This window comes from Sorex fumeus, unplaced genomic scaffold (genome assembly GCF_029834395.1).
Source record: "Sorex fumeus unplaced genomic scaffold, SorFum_2.1 ptg000003l, whole genome shotgun sequence".
NCBI lineage: Eukaryota > Metazoa > Chordata > Mammalia > Eulipotyphla > Soricidae > Sorex > Sorex fumeus.
Window position 1 is genome coordinate 51,288,315 of NW_026606060.1, and position 19,027 is coordinate 51,307,341.

The 19,027-nt window shown below is 44.1% G+C and overlaps 1 protein-coding gene and 1 pseudogene across 3 annotated transcripts in view; one reads left to right on the forward strand and one right to left on the reverse strand.

The window, feature by feature from the left end:
• Nucleotides 1-4,705: 4,705 nt before the first annotated feature.
• On the forward strand, nucleotides 4,706-5,398 carry LOC130023899 (ubiquitin carboxyl-terminal hydrolase isozyme L1-like; annotated as a pseudogene).
• An 819-nt stretch (nucleotides 5,399-6,217) lies between these two features.
• NFYB (nuclear transcription factor Y subunit beta) overlaps nucleotides 6,218-19,027 on the reverse strand; it is a 138,120-nt gene continuing 125,310 nt past the window's right edge. For all 3 annotated transcript variants that reach the window (XM_056114495.1, XM_056114479.1, XM_056114487.1), the window contains exons 3-8: nucleotides 18,341-18,434; nucleotides 13,735-13,865; nucleotides 11,819-12,016; nucleotides 8,094-8,175; nucleotides 7,042-7,121; nucleotides 6,218-6,668 (exon numbers count right to left, since the gene is read on the reverse strand). In XM_056114495.1, coding sequence (XP_055970470.1) covers nucleotides 6,636-6,668; nucleotides 7,042-7,121; nucleotides 8,094-8,175; nucleotides 11,819-12,016; nucleotides 13,735-13,865; nucleotides 18,341-18,434 — 618 coding nt within the window. In that variant the 3' untranslated portion in view covers nucleotides 6,218-6,635. The remainder of the gene's footprint in view (nucleotides 6,669-7,041; nucleotides 7,122-8,093; nucleotides 8,176-11,818; nucleotides 12,017-13,734; nucleotides 13,866-18,340; nucleotides 18,435-19,027) is intronic.

The window sequence follows — 19,027 nt, forward strand, 5'->3', positions numbered from 1 at the left end:
CTGTTTGCTCAGAGGACATGCCAGGGAGCCCCAAGTCAGGAGGCCTTCGAGGGAAAGATTAGGCCTGAGTTTTCGTGTGCTTTGTATTTTTGTGGAGAGAGGAATTCCCTAGCAACTCGTAATTCCTACACCAGGATGGAAGAATGGTTGGCCACAGGGCATCTTCAGTGCCAGCTCATGTTCCACTGACTCAACTTGGCACACCTGGCATTCACCTTGGCAGAGGGAGTCTCATGCCACACTGCCTCAGGCAGACAGATTTCAGATACGGTGCAAAAGTCGCATGTGGACTAAGGTCGGGGAAGCTGGCCCTGTTGGCAGGCAGGCTGCTGTGCCAAGGTGCCAGCCCGATGCCAGGCAATGCCTCTCTCCTGGCGGCCACGCTAGGGAGGGATTCTGCCTGTGGGCTGGTGTTTTGAAATGTTCATTTTAGGCACCGTGATTTACAATACTAGTCATGGGAGGGTTTCATAAAACATTTCAGCACCACGCCCTCCACTTTCCTCCACCCCCTCTCCTGCCTGTGATTTTAAAAATCCTTAAAATCAGGTATAAAAAAAGCATAGGCGGAAATCTTTGAGGAGGTGAGAAGACTATGACAAAACAAGTCAGTTTGGGATGACACCATTTTCTGTCATCCGATTAAGATCTTTTTGCAAATATCTAGAAAGGCTGGAGTGACAATACAGTGAGTAGGGCATTTGCCTTGGCATGCAGCCGACCTGGGTTGGATCCCCGGCCTCCCCTATGGTCCCCCCAAGCACCGCCAGGAGTGATTCCTGAGTGCAGAGCCAGGAGTCACCCCTGAGCATCGCTGGCTGTGACCCAAAAACAAAACGAATATTTAGAAGACTTCCCTGATGCAGCTTAAGCTGACTTGTGAGAAAGGGACTTACTCTGGCAAAGGAAACTGTTTCAGGGAAACTGTGAGTGGTTGAGGCTATGCTGGGTGCAGAGGCAGGGCAAGAGCTTGGCAGGAGTCGGGAAGTCAGGGTGGTTGGCTGGAGCACAAAAAAGCAGGAGAAGCAAAAGGAAGTAAACTTCCAGCTCAAAAAGAAACAAAAAACTTCATTTCTCAGGCACTGTAATATTCCTTGAAAAAAATCAATGTTCTAGTTTAGGGGAAAAAAAGTTTGTTCTAGTTTAGAAATAAATACTATTTGGCGACATTAAGAGTTTTTGAGAATCTGTCATTCAATAAAAATAATTATATAAATTGGAACTGGAGAGTGCAGCTAATAGGGTGTCGCCAACCTGGGTTGATCCCTGGCACCACATGGTCCTTGGGCCTTGCCAGGAGTGATCCCTGACCACTGTGGGGTATTAACCTCACCCCAATAATCAGTGAGCACCGCCAGGTATGCCCACCTCTGCCAATAAGCTAGACAAATCAGAAAAATGAAAGAGAGTAACACATCTCCCCTTTGCCTCCCTAGGGGGGGGAAATATTTCAAGTCTTGTACTGCAGGACTTCACTGGCTGCAAATCATGAACTTTTTCTTTCATTTATCATGCCTAATCACTAGTGCAGTAGATGGCCTTCCAAACTCTGTTCATTTAACATGATAAAAGAAACTGCAGTGATTCAATAAAATGTAAATAAAAAAAAAGAAACTGCAGGCCGGGGTATGGCTCAGAGGGAGTGCATGAGGGAGGCCCGGGTTCAATCCCTAGCACTTCAAAATTAAAAAAAAAAAAAAAACAGAAAATGTTATTCAACAATTAGAATACAGAGAATACAGCATGTTCTGAATAAAGGAAAATGCTGTAAGAGAAACTAAAAAAGTTACTTAAAATATCATTATACCAAATAGATTTTTCTTTTGGGTTTTTTTTTTGGGGGGGGGCACACCTGGCAGTGCATAGGGTTTACTACTGGTTCTGTACTTGGAGATAACACCTAGCAGGCTCAAGGAATCATCTGGGATGCTGGGGATCAACTCCTGGTCAGCTACATGGCCAGACAAAAGCCATGCCCAATAGCGTTAAAGAACAAAAACAGGGGCTAGAGTGTTAGCACAGCGGGAAGGACTTTTGCCTTGCAAGCAGCCAATCCAGATTTGATCCCCGGCATCCCATATGGTCCCCTGAATAACACCAGGAGTTCTTCCTGAATGCAGAGCGAGGAGAAAACCCTGAGCTCCACAGGATATGACCCACAAACGGCGGAGGTGGTTGGAGGAGGAGAGGAACAGGTAGTGAGAAGCACTGTAGCACTGTCCTCCTGTTGTTCATCGATTTGCTCGAGCGGGCACCAGTAACGTCTCACAGTAAATTGTGAGACTTGTTAGTATTTTTGGCATACTGAATAGAACCTGTCACTGTCCTCCCGTTGCTCATCTCTTTGCTTGGGCGGGCCCAATAACATTATGAGACTTGTATGGCATATCGAATACGTCATGGGTAGCTTGCCAGGCTTTGCCGTGCGGGCGCAATACTCTTGCCAGGCTCTCCAAGAGGGGCAGAGGAATCGAACCCGGCTCGGCCAGGCCGGCCGTGTGCAAGGCAAACGCCCTACCGCTGTGCTATCACTCCACCCTAGAAGCTAATTAAGTTCATTTATTCTTCTGTGGTGTCACAAAAACAAAACATTTCTCAGATTATTTTAAGCATGTATCATTCTTTAAAATATTTTTAGTTCAGGGGGCTGGAACTATGATTCTCAGTATCCCTTATGGTCCTCTGAGCACTGCCAGGAGTAATTCCTGAGTGCAGGGCCAGGAGTAACCCCTGAGCATTGCTGGGTATGTCCCCAAATGCTCCCCCCCCCCCCCCCGCCAAAAAAAAAAAAGCTTCCCATTTTTAGTACAATGTAGATGCTTATATTCTTAAGAAATTTAAGCTGGGGTGGGGAGTACATTCAACTATACGCAACACAGGCCGAACACTAGGCCCAAACTACCACTCCTTTGCAAGAAAGGTGAGTATGTATCTGTCAAGTGTATAATGCTAATGTTTGTTCAGAGTATGGAGGTCATAAAACCTAAAGGTGGGGGGGGTAGTAGTAAGTGGGCAGGTGCTGGTCTTGCATCCGGCCAACGTGGGTTCTATCCCTGGCATCCCATATGGTCCCCAGAGCACCACCAGGAGTTACTTCTAGCTAGTAGGAAACCCTGAGCATTGCCAGGTGTGGCCCCGAAACCAAAACAAAACTAACCAAAAACAGCAGCAAAAAAACACCCCAAAGTTAACCTGATTTTACTGACTCTGGTTTTAGTTCCAGGCAAATGTAGAGATTCCCTTTGGGTGTTGGAACATTGTATGACTGAAACCCAATCATGAACAACTTTGTAACTGTGTATCTCATGGTGATTCAATTAAAAAAAGAAAAGAAATTCCCTTCTGTGTATAATTATATAAATATTCAAGTTGTCTAAAGAGCTGCGTATAACTCCACGGTAGAGCACTTGCCTTGGTATGTGAGGTGCTGGGTTCAACTGCTGGCACTGCAGATATATAAAAATAATAATTCCATTTTTTCTGCAGTTCATTTTTTGGGCCACTCCCAGCAGTGCTTGGGGGCTACAGGTCCAGGGATAGAACCTGGACCTCCTGCATGCAAATCCTGTACTGGTGATATGGTTATGTCGAGCCCTTCTAATTCCTTTCTTGATTCTTGAACACAAATCAACCTTTGATTTTAGAGAAAGAATCTGATAACCAAAGACAAATGCTTGTTATCTGTTATCTAATGACATACTATCTGAATGAAATGGAAAGTATTTCAGAAACACACATATATATATCAAGCCTTCCACCAACTGGTTTATCAATTAGCCAGAAATTCTAAGAATTTTTTTTTTTTAAGAAAACAGGTTTGGAGATACATAGATTCAGTGAAGTGTTATTTATATCCTAAATGATGTAAATAGTCAAAATGTCCAAAAGGTAATTAAATAATAATGGTTCAACCATATAACAGAACAGGGGGAAATGTTCACAATATATTATTCAGTGGGGAAAAAAGGATTACAAAACAGTATCCAAGAATGAGCTCATTTTTATAAAAATACACATATTTAGCAAGTAAAAGGACAGATGGTATTTATCAAGTTATTTACATTTGTTATTTCAACATAGTAGGATAATGGTTGATTCTGCTTAACCATCTACCTTTATTTTCCGCAATGATTATTTAAAGGGGAAATTACTGAGGGCATTTATTACTTCACATAGGTCAAGATACCCCCATGCAGATTCCACAAGGCTCCTCTGGAAACGTCTAGATTCCCGTTCTGGCTGTATTTTGGGAAACGGCTTCTACCTTGCACACTTCCGTGTCCTCCTAAGGCGGTGTTCACTCAAACTCCCTTTGAGGCAAACTACCCAGCGGCAACTGGTATTTTAAAAACCATTTCAAATCAGCATTTAAAGAGAAAATACAAAACCTCACTCTGAAAAAAAAAAAAAGAAGAACCCAAGCACATACTACTAAATTATACCAAGTGACATAATCTAAGTTTAGTTTATTGCCACAATGAAGACAGCACACTGCAAGCTGGAGCTTCCGTCCCCGCATTCCAAGCATCCCCGCTGGGACCCTGGCCACTCACTCATCCCGGCACTGGGAGGGCCGGACGCACACGTCTGACGTCTCTTGGTTCCCACGGTTAGAATAGAAATTTGACATTTAATTAAAAAGGTAAAATGAAGATATTTAGCCGTTTTTCCTCTTCTGTGGCCAGTGGCTCCTCCCGTCGCGAAGATGCAGCTCAAACCCATGGAGATCGACGCCGAGATGCTGAACAAAGTGCTGGCCTGCTTGGAGGTCGCCGGCCAGTGGTGCTTCGCTGATGTCTTGGGGCTGGAGGCGGTGCTGGGCTCGGTGCCTGCGCCCATCTGCGCGCTGCTGGTGTTTCCCCTCACCATACAGCATGAGCACTTGAGGAAAAAGCAGTTTGAAGAGCTGAAGGGACCAGCAGTAAAGCCCCAAAGTGTACTTCATGAAGCAGACCATCGGCAACTCCTGTGGGACCACCGGGCTGATCCACGCCGGGGCCACTAACCAAGACAAGCTGGAGCTCAATGACGGGTCAATCCTGAAAACAGTTGCTTTCTGAAACGGAGAAGTTGTCCCCCGAAGACCGAGCCAAATGCTTTGAGAACGAGGCTATCCAGGCAGCCCATGATGCCGTGGCCCAGGAGGGCCAGTGTCAGGTAGAGGACGAAGTAAATTTCCATTTTATTCTGTTCAACAATGTGGACGGCCACCTCTATGAAACTGATGGCCGAACGCCCTTCCCCGTGAACCATGGATCCGGCTCAGCGGGCTCACTACTGCAGGATGCTGCCAAGGTGTGCCGAGAATTCACCAAGCGGGAGCAAGGGGAAGTCCGCTTTTCTGCTGTGGCCCTCTGCAAGGCAGCCTAATGCCCCGAGGAGCCTCCATCGTCCCCCTCTCCCCTTCTGCATGAATATTTCCTTTCTAAAGCATTCTGAGATACACACAGATGCGCACGTCCTCCTTTGGTTTGCAGATCGGCGCTTCCCCTCAGCCACCCCCCATGCCCTGGCAGAGCTCAACTGTTGTTGGAGCAGAGTCGGGTAGAAGCTTTTGATGGTTAAAGTATCTCCTGCCCCTCCCCACCCCCCAGTGTCTGTCTTGGATCTCAGTATCTCAAGCTTTAAGTGTGGCTCCTTCTGTTTGTCTGTTAAAGGCTTTGGATATGGTTGGTTTGTCCTTAAATAAAACTTTTCTGCTGAGTCCAAAAAAAAAAAAAAAAACGAAGATATTTACTATCAGACTATCCAAGTTCTCTTCTGGAAGATAAAACGATCACATCAGGAGATGGGCCTTGGAAAAAAATCATATACAAAATGAAAGGGGCAGACCATTTCAAGAGCACCGCAACTACATTGAACATAAACAAATTCCAAAATCATCATCGTGTAACTCAAAACAAATGAGTCTTCTTAACAAAAGATCCAGCAGAACAAAACTCTCTTAACAGGCACAAGGAACAGTGTGAACACTGCTGACGGCCACCGGGTTTTTTTTTTACAGGCAGACAATTGGCTTCTGCGTTCACACTTTAATTTTTCAGTTACACTTCTTAAAAAACAGTGTGGCTGAGGCTATGAATGTTTTGCAAAAACAAAAAAAAAAGAAAAAACTTAATAAATATGGCAATGCCAAAAAATCTAGGTAGGTTATCATGCAACATATTAATAATCAAGACAAACTCAAATTTATAATAAAGGCAACTTGCATTCAAAATGAACTCTACCCTTATATTTTATTAAAAGGGCAAACATCATGAATTAACCCAGCTGCTTACTTGAATTACAAAAGTAACATGATTCAATATGAAAATAAGAAACTGTCTACAAATCTCTGACAGTAATAAACTGCAATATACAATGCATACAGGAGTCATACAGAGCAACAAACTCTCGTACAAAACAAAAATATTTTAATACCTTTAAAATCCAAATTTTTTCCTTTTTAAAATCATTCATGAAAAAGATTCTCAAGTCAGAATTAACACCTCAATTAGTCAAGCATCAGGAAGCTACATTACAGCTATTTAATATACAGAGAGACATCCTCCACCACTCATTTCTTGCTGATGTCTCCGTGCCGGAAATCACAGGCTCTCGCTTTTCTACACTCCTCAGTCCTCCATTTCTTCAGATCATGAAAACTGAATTTGTTGAACACCAGAAATCTAAAAATCGGAAAATTTAAATTCAGCAGAGTTAAAATAGCACAAGAATATTAAAACTATTCAAAGAAGAAAAACAGACAATGAAAATAATGATCTCTACTTCCCAATTCTTTCTAGCCCGGAAAAGCCAAGGAAGCTACTTAAAAATGTTCTGTGTATCTTACTAGTAATCTTCAACAGATATATAAACATGTGTGTATGCAATTTTTTGGTAATTATAAGACTACGGGGCGCAATCATATTTTGAGAAAACAATTTTTAGCAACCTTCTTAAACAAGTTATAATAATGGTAAGCTGAATTACCTGTGATAATGGGTACGAGCCATTTTAAAAACAATTTTTTAAAAATTTTGTTTTAAAAAGATCCCGTACCTGTTGATAGGATGTTGTGTAAACCATAACATTTTGTTGCTGACCATCTGCAGTGATTAAACCAGCTGGTAACTGATTAGCTAAAAGAAAATAAAACAAGTTAAAGCAGGAAACTTCCTTGTATTTACTTTCTTGAACCCGAAGCTTAAGTTTTACCACTAACATCTCATAATTCTGTCACTCATCCCCCTTCATTTAAAATAAAAAGCTTCACTGGTGAAGGGACGGGTGCTGGAGCACTGTATGACTGAAGCCCAATCGTGAGCAATTCTGTAGCTGTATCTCCTGATGATTCAATTAAAAAATAAAATGAAATAAAAAGCTCTCTTAAAAAAAAAAAAAGCATTTTTCCATTTTCTGAGTAACTCTCAGTGCATATCCCACTAACTATCCCCTGTCCCTCTGGAAGACTCCTCGGGGCTGTGGGTCTGCAGGCAGACCGACCCCTGCCGCCTGGCTGGCCCAGCACTTACATCACCACGCAGGTCTCTTACATAAGAAATAAACAACATTTGTGAAATAGCATCACCAGAGAGCTTTCATTTCAGTGCTATCAATTTCACAACGAAAAGACCCTTTACTTCAAATTTAAATTCAAAGACTTGATATTATAAGCTCAAGTTTCCAAAATTCCTCTCATAGGTAGATTTTAAACCCAAAAACTAGAGGTTGTGGAAACAAGGCTGATCAATCAAAGATTTAAAATGTCTGCAGAATTAAAGTGTCAGCACTTCTGACTGACCTCAGCTACGGGGACATGCACTAAATAGAACAGTTCAGAACAGTGCGACACAGAGCACGGTGCGACCTTCCCAAGGAGCCACTACAGCAGGAAGAGAGGTAGCAGGTAGGGCATTTCCTGCACAGGGCTGATCAGGGCGTGATCCCCCGAACCTCAGAGGGTCCCCAAGCACTGCCAGGAGTGACCCCTGAGTGCAGAGTCAGTCAGGCCCGAGCATTCTCAGGTCTGACCCCCAAATCCAATCAATGAAAAAGAATTCCCATGACTTGTGAGCACAAACTCTGTTTGGTGAATGAGTGACACTGCTTACTAAATGCCTCCTCTGTTAGTTCTTCACTGAGTCCGTCTGTAGCTGTGACTGCTCCACCAATTCCCTTCTCCCCTTTCATAGCCTGTGGAAAGAAGACAAGAGTATCACTGGCATTCAAAGGAAACGTTAGGTCGAAGACAGGACAGTGGGTAAGGTAAGGCCCTTGCCTTGTAAGTGGCCAAGCCTGGTTTGAACCCCAGCATCCCACCACTAGGAGTGAGTCCTGAGAGCAGAGCCAGGAGTATGCCTTGAGCATTGCTGGACATAGTCCAAAAGCAAAGGGAAAATGAATATCTCTAAATGACAATGAACCTACTTATTTCCAAAAACTAGGAGTTTCAACTATTAGGTTCTTGTAACTATTCTAGTAAATTACACATGAAGAAGCCTGTCAAAATGTCAGCTTTTTACATGAGCAAAATCATCTGTAAGACAGTATTTGTAATGGCAGAGAAAATCTAAAATACTTACGAGTGAAAATAAAGAAATTGCTTAAAGGGGAGAAATATACAAACCTACAATATAGAAAGTGCTCATAAAGAACAAAAAAATTCCACTAATAACCCCACCAAAAGGTGGGGAGAGGAAATGACCAGGCACTTCCCTGAAAAGAATATACAAATATACAGATGGACAGACGGCATATAAAAAAATGTTCATCGTGAAAATCGGATGATGTCATTTCCACACAGTGAGAGAGGGGCCCGCGTCCACTGGGGGTGGGAATGTAAATAAACACAGCCTCTGTGGAAAATGGTATGGCGACTACTCAGAAAAATTAAAATGGGCCGGAGAGCGCAACAGTCAGTGCATGCTTTCGACGCAGACAGCCAGGTGTGCTACGCAGTACTGCATGGTACACCGGGTACCACCGAAACAAGAAATTACAAAACAGTACTTCCTCATTACCTAATGCCGCATGGTAAAGCCTGGTAAGCTCCCCGTGACGTATTCGATATGCCAAAAATAGTAACAACAGTCTCACAATGCAGACATTACTGGTGCCCGCTCGAGCAAATAGATGAACAACGGGAGGACGGTGCTACTGTGCATTACCTAATGATTTCAAATCCTTAGCATTTACCCCAAGGATACAAAACGTAAGTTCAAAAAGATCTATGCACACCTATATTCACTGCAGCGTTATTTACAACAGCTAGCGTCTGGAATCAACATGAAATGGAAGGATAAGGAAACAGTGAGGGGGCAGAGAGATAGTATAGTGGGTAGGGCACTTGCTTTGCACATCTCCAGCACCCCGTATGTCCCCAGAGCACTGCCAGGATTGATTAGTGAGTGCAGAGCCAGGAGTAACACCTGAGCACTACAGGGTGTGGCCCAAAACCCAAAAACAACAACAGTAAAAAAACAAACAAACTGATGAATATGCACCGTGGAATGCTCCTCAGCGACAAGGAACGATGAAATCTTGCCTTTTACTACAACCTGGATGGAACTGGAAGGTATCACATCAAGAAAGGTAAGAGGGAAAGGATAAAAGATGATCTTACATGTGGTACAAAGCAAAGGCGAGGGACTGGACAGTATCTAATGACAACTGCTTGAAATTTGAATATAGAACCGAGGCTACGGAGGCAGGAGGGTGGGAGACAAGAAAGGAAGAGACAGACCAGAAATGACACCTGAACAGTAATGGGAAATCCTGGACTCCGCTGGTGATGCCCGGGCAATGATTTTGTATACCACATGTATGAACGTAAACACTATTGTAACAATGTCATCTCAACCACAATAAAAAAAAAAAAAGAAAAGAAAATGCTCTAGTTCCAAATTCTACCTACAGATAATGACTACTGCAAAAAAAAAAAAAAATCTAAGTGCTCAGCCTATTAATCAACTAGAAATGCCCCAAGGTACCACACATTGCTTGGCCAAATGAAAGGAGCTGTAGCAGCAAGCTTAGGTTTAAAATTCCTAAATCAGGGGAGGTGTCCAGCTTAGACAGAAAAATGTCTCACATCGTTGGCACCGAGAGTTTCAAACTGCTAAATCAAGTTTCTTGTTTGGACATCTCTAAGTTTCTTTCTGCATTCAGGTGCTATGATGCTGAAGAAGAAAAACCTGTGAACAATTGACATAAGTTTGCCCTATTTTAATCATCTCATGCAGAGACCACCAATTTATTGGGTCTCTAAAGATGAAGAAAACATTTGGAAAGCAAGGTGAGACACACTCCCATGTTGGGGGGGGGGGGGTGGAGGGGGGAGGAGAGAGAAAAAGAGAGAGAGAGAGAGAGAGAGAGAGAGAGAGAGAGAGAGACTTCAGCTTGCTTTCACAAAACTCATACCACAGTTAAAGATAACCCAGACCAAAGGAGAGCAGAGAAAGGCGCTCGCCACACATAGGACCCACCCAGGTTTGCTCCCCAGCACATCATATGGTCCCCCAAGTAGGGATCACTGAGCACAGAGCCAGGAGTAAACCCTGAGCACCACTGGATGTGGGCCCTCCCTACATTGCCCCAAATCCAAACAAATAAAAACCACAGAGGAAGCCAAAAGAAAAGGCTTCAGAATGCAATCGCTATAACAAAGGAACAGAGTCACGATTCTTTGTTTTCCTCAAGTCCACCACCACACACACAGCCCCCAATGGAAAACTGGCTTTGCACGTAGTGCCTCTGCCTGGCCCCCTAGGAATCCCAGTGATCTCCAATTTCCAGAACCCAACGAGAAGCCCAGCTACACAGGTTCAGTGCCGGCAAACTCCAGGCCTCAAGGGATAGGGGATGGGCAGGTCCTTCTCTTCTCCCCACCCCTAAGGGACCCTGGATGTTAAGCCCACGAACTGCCTCTGGCTGCCAGGTAAGCTCCTTAACAGCCAAGATCCAGAGAGACACACAAAAGAATCTCAAAATCGAGCAGTTCCCTGCAGAGATTTCTCCAGACCCTAATATCTAAAATTCTAAATTCCAGGAGTGTGCGGCTGCAAGATATCTCATGCTATTCATAAGAAGCAACACAAAATAAATTATCTAGCATCTACCTATTCAGCAGGTTTGAGTGGTGGTGGGAAAAATTCAAAATAATGGTGGTGGGAAGACGTACTGCTGGTGGGACTGGTGTCAAAATATTTAATGTAATCCATTATTGGGAACAACTTTATGAAAATAAAATTAGAAGAAAAGAAAAGAAAAGAAAATTGGCTTTGAGGTGCCACCCTCGAAATTAGCAAGAGCAGCATATACTAGCAGCCAGGCTAAGTGCTAAACTTAGTCCTTTTATTAATAACTATGATGTAGGTATTACGCTATTAGCCTTTCTTTACAGACCAGGAAACGAAGACTTAAAAAACCCTGACTAATTTGCCTAGGGTCACAAAGTTCACAAGGGTGGAGCACAAATCCCATCTTCCTCTGAATCATCACCTCTCACTGGTACTAAAGGACGCAGGGCTTATTTTTATATTTTATAAGCTTATTTTTATATTGCTAAGAAATGTTATAAATGCGACAATATGTATTTTAAAAGAAAAATACCTTTAAAAAGTTAAAGTAGGGCCAGAGTGATAGCACAATGGGTAGGGCATTTGCCTTGCACTCGGCCGACCCAAGTTCAATCCCCGGCATCCCATATGGTCCCCAAGCACTGCCAGGAGTAATTCCTGAGTGCAGAGCCAGGAGGAACCCCTGAGTATCGCTGGGTGTGACCCAAAAAGCAAAAAAAAAAAAAAAAAAAGTTAAAGTAAACAGACATTTTACTTACTTCTCTGAACTTTTGAAGGTATAATTTTAGAGGTTCTACGTAACTGTCGAAGCCCAAGGTAGACATGGCGAAGAGGATATCTTCCCCGTTGATTGTCTTCCGTTTTTCCTGGTGACATCTCTCACTGGCTTCTGAAGTGATAAAGCTGATGAACTCACTCACACATTCTTGAACACATTCTTTGGCATCTTTCGCAATCTGCACAGAAAAATCATAAATACACCTATGTATTGGATGGAAACGTAATCTCCACCTTCCAACAACCTGCAAAAATAAAAAGCTATTCAGAGGACCAATTTCGGTTAATGGTTAACCTTAACCTCTGAAGTCGGCTAATTACATCGATACAGTGTGTGCTATCAAAGTCCCAGCCAACCCTCAGAGAATAAAACAAAGTACAAATAGGAAAAACCTGACAAAGTATTCCCAGAAAGCATCTGTAATTTAGGAATAAAAGCAACCAGGGAATGCTCCAACTGCCCTATAAAGGTTGTAAAACCTCAAAGTAAAAAAAACCACGCCTGTTCTACAAGCCCAGGGCTAGCTCCCCACCCTCTACAACCCCCCACGGAATCCACAGAAGGGCGACAAGGGGGAAGGATGAATCATGGCGTCAGGTGACACTGTGCCAGGTACTGGTTTGGTGAGTGGGAGGCTGTGGAAGCACACACTGCGGCTGCGAGACGATTCTCTTCCTGTCCTGGGCTGGACAGTGAAACGCTACAGCGGCGGCCTCTGCCTTCCACCCCTGCACGCCAGCAACAGCCCTCGGGTGGCTGCCTGAGAGCCCGTTCTAAGGAATGCAGCAAATCAAACAATTCCAAAGCCTCTTCTCACGGGAAGGAAGCTGTGGAAGTCCTGGTCGAAATACACTGTCTTTACCCTGTCTTTACACTGTGAAAAATGCATATTTCACATTCTGGAAAAAAAGCAAAAGTGCTTAAATAATACAACAGAAACTAATTTTGGGGGGTAGTCGGGTTAAAACTTAATTTTAACATCTCAAAATGATTTTGAAATTAAAACGTTCAACATTTGAGTTCTAAAACGTTAAACATTTTAATATTTTAATCCAAAATATTATCATTTAAATGTAAGAACCAATTAAAGTATCCACTCCAGCCCCGACAATGGGTTTTAAGTCATTCTAAAAACCACTTCAAGAAAATCCTCAGTAGAATTGAAATGTGTATTAGTATAATAATAATATTTATTTGCTTTTTGGGTCACACACAGGGGTTACTCCTGGCTTTTGGTGCTTGGGGGACCATATGGGATTCTGGGAACCGAACCCGGGTTGGCTGCATGCAAGGCAATCGCCCTACCCGCTATGCTATCGCTCCAGCCTCATTACTTATTTTTAAATGTTTCCCAATATAAAGACAAAAATTCCTTGAGTCCAAGATGATTCCAACTACTTCCTGTGCTTTAAACGGAGAGTTCTACAATGCTGGGTACCAGGCGGTGCTGGGGATCAAACACAAGGCCCTCCGGGGCAGACGGCCTCCAGCCTTCCCAGCTGCAACCCGACCCCAGTGGGCTGCACCTGGCCCCAGTGGGCTGCACCGTGGGGTGGGAGGGAGCTAGGTCTCTGCCCTCCACCCAGCAGTGCTCAGGGACTAGTTCTGGTTTAGGGGGCCGTGTGCGGCGACAGGGACTCAAACCAGGGTCAGCAGCACGCAAGAGAAGCATCTTCGCCTCTTTAAGATCTCTCTGACCCCAAGGTTCTAAGAGATTCTTAATTCGGTTTTATCTACTTCCAGTAAGTGGGTGAGGGGAGCAACCGCGAAGCTGAAAGAACCGAATCGGAACCGGGCCCTTCTCTGCCGCAGGCCGCGTGCGCCGGCAATGCTGACCGTGCGTCCCCTACCTTCGCAACCCCCCTCCCTCCTTCCCTCCGGAGGTGCCATCGATACCTTTCCTGTTTGAGGGATCGCATTTTTCATTATCCTGGCCACATTCGCAATTGGAAGATAGATATCTTGTTCTCTGAAACTTTCTTTTGAGCCGTTTGTGTCTTCATGATCATTCATGCTGTCCTCTGTATCTAATGAAATAAAAAAAAATCCAGTTTGAGCACGTCCTTTTTGGTTGGTTTTGGGCTAGTAGCCACAACTAGGGCTTACTCCTGGCTCTGTGCTCAGAAATCACTCCTGGGAGACCCAAGAGGCCACGTAGGGGGGGGTGACGGAGATCCTCTATCGCTAGGCCCCAAACATCTTTTGACTTTAAGAGTGCAAAGACTGACCGCCCACACTGGGGTAGGGACCTTTCTGGTCATTTCCTGTCCCGCTGAAGGAGTGGGAATATCTGTGCCTGAGAGACTGACCTTCACCAGGAGGAAGTGCGGTTCTTTATCAGGCGAGAACTAACCCTATTCACTATGTCCAACCCGCTTCCGAGGATCTGAGGATCCTCACCCCGACGGTGTGGGCTGCGCACCGGAGGCCGGACAGCAGGCTGAGGCCCGCGCTAATTTAGACTGTGTGCTGGGTGCTGGGACCCAGACAGCAGAGCCTCTCAGACTGAAACCCGCATCTGTGGGTAGCAGCAGGGATAAAGGCCCTGCCTCAGGCGGGCAGGGCGGGTTAAGATTTTAGTCCCTGAGCCATGGCCCGGGCCCTGCCATTCTATTATTTCCCTATTAGATGTTTCCAACTTGACATCAGGGGTGACTTTTGGGCACAGCATCTTCTGCAGAGAAAGAGCTTGTAAATACCCGTTGCACCATTTCTCAGACTATGACCTATGGCTCTGTGCATGTTGCCAGATAAAGAGGTTTGGTCTCTCTGAAGCCAAGTTTTGTAGAAAATGGAAAACCTGAATATTACTGACTCAACTCCATAATGACAATCTAGTAATGGTTTTGAACTATAGCAATAAACCGATGCACTTACATATAACAAGCTTTCGAATTATATTGCTTTAGCTAAAACTGAAGCCTTCACAGAATCAGTACTACTCACTGATGACTGAATGCTGTATCTCCTAAGTTTCTACTATATTAATCAAGGCTGATTCAATAAGCTGAAATAAGTTTAATTGAACCGATTTTTTTTTTCAGGGAGGGGGAGGTACTGAATATTACTGAGTTAGTCCTGGCTCTGCACTCAGAGATCATTCCTGGCGGGTTCAGGCGACCATACGGGGAGCAGGGGACTGAATCTAGGTTGCTCCCAGGCAAGGCACATGTTCTACCCACTGCACTACCTCTCCAGCCCCTAGGCTTATATTTTTATGCATTTAAATGATACTATCAGGCTTCAATTATTTTTCTATTAGGAATAAATATCCTAATAGAAACTTGAGTATTTCTAGTAGGATGCAGCAGTTTATTAGAGTCCCCACCCCCAATGCCAACCCGACTCAACTTTCTCCTATGAAAATATACCATCGTGTTTTCTGAGGGCCTTTTTGGTTTTGTTTTGGGGCCACATCTGCCAGTGCTCAGGGCTTACTCCTGGCTCTACAGTCAGGAATTACTCTGGGCAGGAACCATATGGAACTCCAGGGATTTACTTTTGTGCAAGTGCCTTACCCTTTGTTCTATCTTGTGGCCCTTGTTCTTCATATTTTCTAAATTTTATAATACAGAATGTCATAAAACCCAATTATTTTTGATAGGAAACATAATCCTAAGTCTGCCATTCAAATTCCTGACATAACTCAAGCACTAAATAAAGTCTATACACAGATATTAGAAATACAATAGCTAGCAACTCACCCTCCAAGATTATTGAATAAGAATTTGTTATACGTAACAGGAACTCAGTAACAGATTTACTGAATTAGACACTTCAGAAAAGGATACTTTTATAGACTTTTCTCAAATTCATCATTCCTGAAGACTATTTCTAAAAACAGCACGGTACACCTTTTTTAAGACTTTGACAATACTGCGACCCCAAAAATGTGGAACTTCTTTGTTTTAGATCAGGCACAAGACAAGGCTGCCCACTCTCACCGTTTCTAATATAGTACTGGAAGTACTTGAAATTAGATGAGAAAAAGGTGATTCAGATAGCTTTCACTATTGGCAGATGACATGATATTGTATGTAGAAAATCCTAAAGACTACCAAAAAAGCTCCTAGAAACAACAGATTTGTATAGTAAAGTGGCAGGTTGCAAAATGAACAGGCAAAAATCCATGGCTTTCCTAGATGCAAATAATGAAATAGAAGAGAGCGAGATCTATTTTTTAAAAATCCCATTCACAATTATGCCTCAGAAAAGCAAGTATCTTAGAATCAGCTTAACGAAAGAGATAAAGACCAATATATACAGAGAAAACTACAAAACATTAACAAAATAAAAGCAGCTGCAAAGAAATGGGAACACATCCCCAGCTCATAGATTGGGAGGATGAACAGCGTCAAAATGGCAATACTCCCCCCAAAGCATTGTACAGATTCTGTTCAATCCCTGTAAGAATACCCATGACATTGTTCAAATAGATCAAATACTCATGAAATTCATATAGAAAAATTATCTTCCCTCGCCCCCACAACCCCAATGGCCAAAGCAACTCTTTGGGGGAAAGATGGGAGGCATCACTTCTCCCAACTTCAAACAGTACCCAGAGACACATCCTCAGGTACATGCAGTTAATTGTCGATAAAGGAGCAAAAAGTATTAAGTGGAGCCATGAAAGCCCCTTCCCCACAAGTGGTACTGGGAAAACTGGTTGACCACATGCAAAGAAATGAATACAAAAGGCCAAAAGCACATGAAAAAATGCTCTACATCACTAATCACCAGGGAAATGCACATCATAACAACAACGAAGTCTCACTTCACACCAGAGATTGGCACACATCGAAATTAGCAACAACCCCTTTCTGATGCCATGCATTAAAGCCGAATCAAAATGTACTAAAGACCTCGATATGATACCTGAATCTAGTAAGTATACAAGGAAAATATAGGCAGAAATCTGCATGGCATTGAAGCTCGAGGCATCTTTAGAGATAAAAAGCCACTAGCCAACCAAGTGGAAGCAATGATAAACAAATGGGACTGCATTAAACTAAGAAGCTTCTGCACCTCAAAGGAAACAATAACCACAAAACAAAGACAGCCCACAGATGGAGAAATTACTTGTCCACCACTCATCCGATAAAGGATCAAGATCCAAGATACACAAACCAATGTAGACCTCTACAAGAAAAAACATCCAACCCCATAAAAAAAAAATGGGGAGAAGGAATGAACAGAACTACCTCAAAGAAATACAAAAGGTCAAAAGCACATGAAAAAATGCTCTACATCACTAATCACCAGGGAAATGCACATCATAACAACAACCAAGTCTCACTTCACACCAGAGATTGGCACACATTGAAATTAACAACAACCAGCGTTGGTGAGGATGCAGGGAAAAAAGGGACCCTCGTTCACTGCTGGTGGGAATGTCAACTAGTCCAGTCTTTTTAAGAAGGTAATATGGACATTCCTCCAAAAACTAGGAACTGAACTTCCACTTGACCCAGCCATCTGTCTCCTGGGAATATAACCCAAGAGCCCCAAAACACAATGCAGAAAAGACTTCTGCACTCCTATGCTCACTGCAGCATTATTCACAATAGCCAATGTCTGGGGGGAAAAAAGGCCAAATGTCCAAGGTTAGATGAAGAGACTATGGTACACAGACACAATGGAATACCACTCGGTCGTAAGAAAAGATGAATTCATGCAATTTGCTATTATGTGGGTGGATCTGGAGAGTATCATGCTGAGTGAAATTAGCCAGAGGAAGAGGAACACACCCAGAACGGTTTCTCTCATTATGTGGGATATAAAGAATTTTTGTAGGAGAATATTAAATGCCCAAAGGCAACACAATCTTCGGCAGGAAGCCTGCCACTGAGATAAGTTAGGCAAGGGAACAGCAGGACAATGGGGGAGGGGGAAAGTACCTGCCTCTGAGGCCGGCTGCAGGTGTGGGAGTGAGCCAGAGGGAAACTGGAGGGGCTGGAGCAGCACAGCAGGCAGGGCATCCTTGCACCCACAGCCGACCCGGGTTAATTCCCAGCATCTCGTATGGTTGCCCAAGCACCACCAGGAGTAATTTCTGAGTGCATGAGCCAGGAGTAACCCCTGTGCATCGCCAGGTGTGACCCGAAAAGCCAAAAAAGGAACCTGGAGACACTGGCCAAGTGGACACTGAGGAAGGGACTGGTGTTGAACATCGTATGCCTAAAACTTCATCATGAATATCTTTGTAATTTTGTTGTAATTCACGGTGAATCGATTAAAAAGTTTGAAAAACAAAATTGGGGGGCAGAGTGTGGAGGGATTGTGGGGCCCCTCTCGGTGCCTCTGAGGCTACTCCTGGCTGAGTGCTCAGATAGACCTGGCAGTCTCTGGTGAACCACGGGCACCGGCACGCAAAGCACACCCCCAGCCCGGATGCTAGAGTCCTTGAGTCAAGCCTCGAGTAACCTAGCCTGGTGTGCGAATAAAATCCCCTCTTCTAGCTTGTTTCTGCTTGGGAACGGGTTTCTCGCTGGGGCTTTCTCACCGTCGTGAGGCTGGATGACATAATGGCTTCCCCCAATGTAGTCTGCCGAAATTCCCAGTTGAGAAGCATCTGTTGTAGAACTGTCGCCATCCATCTAGGAGAGAGAGAGAGAGAGGATTTTCAATACGCTGCAGTGGCCTAACAACCATGTGTCGCAGGAGCTCACTGATGCCTGGAGCTTGAGCCCCATAAGCTAAGCAGGCAGCCTGCGACCTACGGCCCTCACCCTGGGCTCTCCCACTAAGGCCTGTGTGCATCTGCTGCACACTCCCGCCGCCAGCTCATCGCCGGTCCACGGGGGGCTGCTGCCCGAGTAAAGACTGCCATTTGGTCCGGCAAGCACACAGATGGATTCCCTGTCCAATTCTGGGCCCGCACAAGCCACAACTACACCCACGTTCTAAAACAAGCCATCACCTCTGACTGTAGATAGTGTTCGTTTCCTCTTTCCGTTACTCTCAAACTTTTGAGGTTTTTTTGGTGCCACACCTGAGCATGCTAGCTCTGCACTCAGGAATCACTCCTGGTGATGCTTTGGGAACCCTGTGAGGTGCCGGGGATCGAACCCACGTCAGCCACATGCCAGGCAAGTGCTTTACCCAATGTATTATCGCTCCTGCCCCTTTCTCTTTTGATTCTTTAAAGAAAAGAAAGAGTTTGGGCGACTGGAAATCTGCAATTGAAAAC